This window comes from Nannospalax galili, unplaced genomic scaffold (assembly GCF_000622305.1).
Source record: "Nannospalax galili isolate Female #2095 unplaced genomic scaffold, S.galili_v1.0 scaffold2440, whole genome shotgun sequence".
Lineage (NCBI taxonomy): Eukaryota > Metazoa > Chordata > Mammalia > Rodentia > Spalacidae > Nannospalax > Nannospalax galili.
In genome coordinates this window covers 50,572-56,355 of record NW_008345715.1, presented here as the reverse complement: position 1 = coordinate 56,355, position 5,784 = coordinate 50,572, and the positions used below count along the sequence as shown (strand labels likewise).

Genomic DNA, 5,784 nt, shown 5'->3' with positions numbered 1-5,784 from the left:
GGGTATAGCTTCTGATTTTGATATTTTCCTGGCTGAAAGATGGGGATGAATCGCTCCAGAGAATGATCCTAACTTCCCCTCCCCTCTGTGTAGGACCTACCTGGTGTTGTGTTCTTCTTCGAGTGCCTCCGAATGTTCTCTGACTGACCCGTGACACTTAAAGAGGTGTCCCGTGCCTGTACCTTATAGGTTCATTTAATAACTTAGGCACCGGAACTCCTTGAACTTAGTTGTTTGTCTCCTGTATGCTTCGATGAAATTATCTGCCATGTGTCCTCAAAACTCCAAGTGAGGGCTCATGCTAACTCACAGACTGATGCCTCTAGTGGAACCTTGTGGGAGACTGAATAATGCAGAGGGTGAGGCAGGGATCACATTCCTGGAGTAATCAGATAGATAGAGGGCTGTCCCTGGATCTCTTTGTCCCTCTTCCAGAAGCCAGCACATTAAATAAATTTCCCCCTTTTTTTTCCTGCCTTTTTTGGCAGGCAACGTTCCCTTCGGTTTTTGCTTGCATGGCTGCTTTATTTATATATTTACTTACTTACTTACTTTCTTATTTATTTATTTATTTATTTATCTCCCTGTGGAGACACGAAGAAATGGATTGGCTTGTATTGCCAACAGAAGAAGCCAGCACGGCTGAAATAAGCTATGACCATAGACATGAGGTACTGATGGAGAAATGGAAATAGAAAAGAGAAGTCACACCCTGGAGAGGTAGGATGGGGACAGAGGAAGAGGAGGCTGGGAGAGGAATGCGGTCAGAGTGAAGCCTGCAGTTTTAGGTGGCCTCTTGGTATGCGGGACAGTAGAAGGGCACCTGAGGTAAACCAAGTCAGAGCCAGGCAGCCCTTGTTGCTCTAGCATGGCCACCTCTAGGTTAATTCCAAGGGAGGGTTTAGGACAGTAAACACAAGGAGGTATTTGCACAGCTGGAGCAAAGGGACCCAGAGAGCTGCAGGGAGATAAGAGGGACCAGACAGGTGAGGCAGCAGAGACAATGCTCAGGGTAAGTCAATGACATTGACTTTAGACCTCAAACGACACCAGTGAATCAGAGCCCCCATCTCCCCAGGAAGGTACTGCTAAACTCTAAAGAGGCACTGGCAGGAAACCAAGGACGAGAACTGTGACATCATGTGAAGACATGGAAGGACAGAGGACTGTATGTTTAGTGTCTCCGTCCCAGCTGGGGTGTGGAGCAGAGCTCAGCCCCGTCCAGAACACCTCACCTTGTCAGACACCCTCAGGGTCTTGTCCCAATCCAGAAATCTTTTCACCATCGGATTCTCTGTGAACAGAGCACATGTATTAAGAGTTGGAACAGGAATAGCTTGGGAGTGAAAGCCATGAGAGCCCGCCTCCCTGGGGGAAGGCTCAACCCAGTGCCCAAGTTTTGTCCCAGTAGCAGATAGAGAAGAGGTTTCCCTGGACAAGGGACAGTGACCGTGCTGTAGGTCACTGCCAGGAGGAGGCACCGAGGTAGATTTAGAGCATCAATGGCATACAAGATGTTTTTCGTGTGTACATGCTTCTGGGATCCACCCAGGGTCTTCCACATGCTAGAAAGCATTCCACACTGAGTTACGTCCCCATCCCTAGACCAAGATGCTTTGACAAACTGATGTCTCCTCATTGCCATTATCACCCCACTTTGCAGGTCAGAAGATACTCTGAGGATGCTTCCTTTTGCTGTCACAATCAGGTGTAAACATGGCCCTGTGGCTTATGTGTGAGTGAAGACACCCCAATTCAGCAAAGTCAGAAGTACCTTACAGAGGGGATGGTGGACACCCAGTTTTCTTATCCCCATGCAGACCTTAGTCAAGTCTAACCTAAGCTAGAGCACTGAGGGTTATCAGGGCAGCTTTTCCAAGGAGAAGTGGAGTGACTGAAAGTTCTCCCTTTTCGTGAGGAATTGGACAGGAGAGTCCTGAGCAGGTGCCTCTTACCCAGCAGCCTGGTGAAGAGGTCATGGTACTCGGGGAGCACTGTGAACACGCACTGCCTCTTCATCTTCTTCTTGAGCCAGCACAGCGTCTCCACCACCCACACCGGCTGGGGCTCAGGGATCACCAGCTCCTCCAGGTCATCCTCAGCGTCCCTCTTCCTCTTCACGCTTGTGGATGGAGGTCGGGGGCTGGTCTCCACCCTGGGTTCTGAATGAAGAAACCCCAGCCTAGTGTGAAGCTCTGGCCCTTGATGACGTAGGTCCAGCCCCAGGACACCCCGAAGCAACCCCAAACCGCTTCATCTGCTCTTGTCTCTTTCCAATCAGTGTGCCATTTCCCCCGTGTGCTAAATCTAGCACCCCACCTTATTCCTGTCCCCTCCACTGTTTCTAAATTTTTTCCTCATTATAGACACTTTGTCTCCATCGGCCAATATATATATAGTGCCCCCTTTCCTGTCCTGTCTTTGGCTCTCATCGCTTAGTCCATTCCTTGCTCTGTATGTTTGCAGTTTATGAGATATTCATGTCTCACTTCCTGTCCTTCCCTCCTCCAATCCCTCATCTTAGGTCCCTTGTTCCACACCTCTGTTGCTTTCCAAGCAGGTCCCCTCACCTGACAGTCCTGGTACCTCCCCATCCACTGCCCCTTCAAGTGAAAGCATGCTGATGCCTGGCTGAGGACTCTTCCTAACACACCAATGGCAGTTGACAAGTTCCCAGGTTCTCCCAGATCCTTTCTTCCCTTCCAGAAATCCTAGACTCTGATCCCTGCCAGCCTCCTTCTGAATGCTGCCTAAATCCCACTCTGACTAAATGATCCCTCCCCATTCAAAGAAGAATTCAAGATCGGACAGCTCTGATTAGATGCTTGTCTACTACCTGCCTACCAGCACAGAGAGAGTCCCCTCCAATCAGGAGGAGCAGAAGCCTGTGATGTCATCAACCTTCTAACTGGTAACAAGTTTGAAAGTACATGTGTGTAACTGATGGACTGATATGTCTACTGGTTCTGAGGAACCTCAGTCAGTGTTTTTCCTACCACTGACCTAAACTCACTCCATCACCAAAACCATCCTCCATGTCTCTTCCTTGTTTCCCATGTGTGCGTTGGAGGTTGAATTTTCTTAGTGGTCAGTTGAAAGAAGCTCACTTCTCCCCCCGCCCCCACCTGCTCCCATTTGAAACCCGAGTCTCCTTATTATATGCCCATTTCTCCCTTGGGCAACAAATTAAATCTCTTACCATTCCTCCTCTCCCTTGCTCTACGTTTCCAATGCACGTGATGTCCATGTCCCACCTCCTGTCCTCCCCTTCTCCAATCCCTCATCCTGTCCCTCCTTTCTCACCTCTGTACCCATCCTTCTTACCACCACCTTCTTACCATGGTCTCCTTACCTAATGGTCCTGGCGTCTCTTTACCCACCAGCACCTCAGGTGAGGCCACAGTGGTGCTAAGCTGAGGACACTGTTTCTCAGATGGTGACGCTGGAGGACCAGTGGCCATGATTCTCTCAGACTCTTTCTTCCCTTCCACAGAACGTCGAGTCTGATCTTTCCTACCCTCCTTCTAGACTCTGGCTGAATCACACCGGATGTCCCAGTGTAGGAGAAGTCATGAGCAGAGAAGCTCTGAGAAGATGCTCCTGTTGACTATGCAGCCTGCCTAGCATCATGGAGTGTGTCCCTTCCAATCAGGAGGGATAGAAGCCTGTGATGTCATCAGCCTTCCAACCTGGCAACCAGTTTGAAAGAAAATACATGTAACTGACAGACTGATGTGTCCACTTCTTCCTAGGATGGATGTGTAGATTGGGAAAACTCTGGATGAAGAGTGCAATAGGGATTCTAAAGGAAAAAAAAACTGTCACTGACAAAAATAAACAAGATACAGTTTTTGAGGAAGCTGTTGTGATGCAAATCTGATATGGAAGGGTGGCTAGTGGCAGACCTCGAGTTCTTACACAGGCTGAGCCATTGAACCAGTGCCCAGTGTTCCTGACTGGAGACAGACCTACGGTGGTGGTGCTCATGCGAACATGGAAACCTCAGGGTGAAGCTCAGTTTGGGCTTCTATCCGTAGCCTCTTTGTGCCCTCCTGGGTCTGCCCCTCTGATCTTTCCATTGTGTCTTCTGATGAAGGATGATGAACCTTGACCCTTGACCTTTGACTCTAGATCTTCCAATTCTAGTCCCCTGAAGCCCAGTGATGCCCTTGGAAGCAGACAGTGATCACCATGGGTGGGTTTTAGGTGTGTCTGCTTACAGTGGTGTATCAGAGTCCATAGCCACTGTCCCAGCTGTTATGAAATGGCAACCTCACAAACTCGGATTCCTGAGCAGAGGCCAGGCCTGAGGCTCATTGCCAAATGAGGTGTTTTCACAGCACATACACAGAAATAAATATGCAATACGTTTGTTTGTTGGCTTGCTTTTGCTCAATTTCTCTACTCTCACAGTTCAGAAACCCCCTGCCCAGGGAATGGTGCCACCCACAGTAGACTGGGTCTTCCCACAACAGTTAACTCAATTAAGACAATTCCCCTTCAGACGTGCCCACAGTCCAACCCAACGTAAACAGTCAATCCCTCATTGAGACTCTCCTTCCCAAGTTAACCATCACAGTATTCAAGAAGGCAGTCCACCATAGGTCACAGGGCACAGGACCAGAAAGAAGCAAGGTACCAGAGACACCCAGTAATGGATTGAGTGTAGTTGTTGCCTCGTGAAAGTGACAGCTATTAGGCAGGAATCTTGTTGATGTTCATCTTGTCCATCTTCATGGTAGCTTTCACGGTATCCACTCGTGGCTTGTATCCTCTATCTGATATGGAGACACACAGGGATAAATGTCTGTTGAAGATGGGAAGTGTGATCCTGGTTATGCCATTGTTACTAGGTAAAAATTCAAGCACAGGACATGTGGAACAGCAGCAAGTGATGGGCAGGACATCTCCAGCCACAATGCTACATCCAGATAGCTGCATTTTACCTGTGTCAATCTCCTCATAAACCACCTCTGCCATAACTTCAACTTTATATAAGTTTTTCTGTTCAAACCACAATTTTTTTCAAGTCTTTCCATTCTGCTTTTTGCTGCCAATTTTCACTTGTAAACTTGGCTAAAAGCAGACTATAGTAATGGAGCCATCATCAGAAATGGCGGCAAGTGCTCTTACCAGACGAGCCATCTCACCAGTCCTAGAATAACTGAACTTTAAAAAAAAATTTTTTTTTTACAATTAACGTTACAGTTTTAACAATATACAAAATGTTACAGTAATTCACATTTTTTGCTGCCAATTTTCACTTGTAAACTTGGCTAAAAGCAGACTATAGTAATGGAGCCATCATCAGAAATGGCGGCAAGTGCTCTTACCAGACGAGCCATCTCACCAGTCCTAGAATAACTGAACTTTAAAAAAAAATTTTTTTTTTACAATTAACGTTACAGTTTTAACAATATACAAAATGTTACAGTAATTCACATTTTTTTGGCATAATGATTACAGATTTGCTAAATACATTTTATATCTCATAATAGTGATGAAGATTATACAAAAGCTATTAAAACAATTATGAGAATAAATTCAATTGTCACTTAAATATCTAAATCTATTTTCCTTTGCATTCTTTCAGAATGATTTGTTCTTATTCTTTACCTTAATTTGAGGGACTTCAAGAAGATACTTGTTTTTTTTTCATACAGAAGAATTCATTCCAAGGCAATTGACATTGAGACGTTTTTACATGCATTTCTAATCTCTATATACATGACTATCACTGGTCACAGTCGCCCACCTTCTGAGCTCCTCGGCATCTGAGCATGA

General features: G+C 46.5%; 1 protein-coding gene across 1 annotated transcript; it reads right to left on the bottom strand.

Moving 5' to 3' along the window:
- Positions 1-572: 572 nt before the first annotated feature.
- On the bottom strand, positions 573-3,461 carry LOC103741169 (speedy protein E4A-like). The gene is made up of 5 exons (XM_008841884.1): positions 3,377-3,461; positions 2,571-2,597; positions 1,956-2,162; positions 1,236-1,294; positions 573-674 (listed from the first exon to the last, which is right to left on the bottom strand). Exons 1-5 carry the CDS (start codon positions 3,459-3,461, stop codon positions 573-575), a joined length of 480 nt encoding a protein of 159 aa, XP_008840106.1.
- Positions 3,462-5,784: the final 2,323 nt, after the last annotated feature.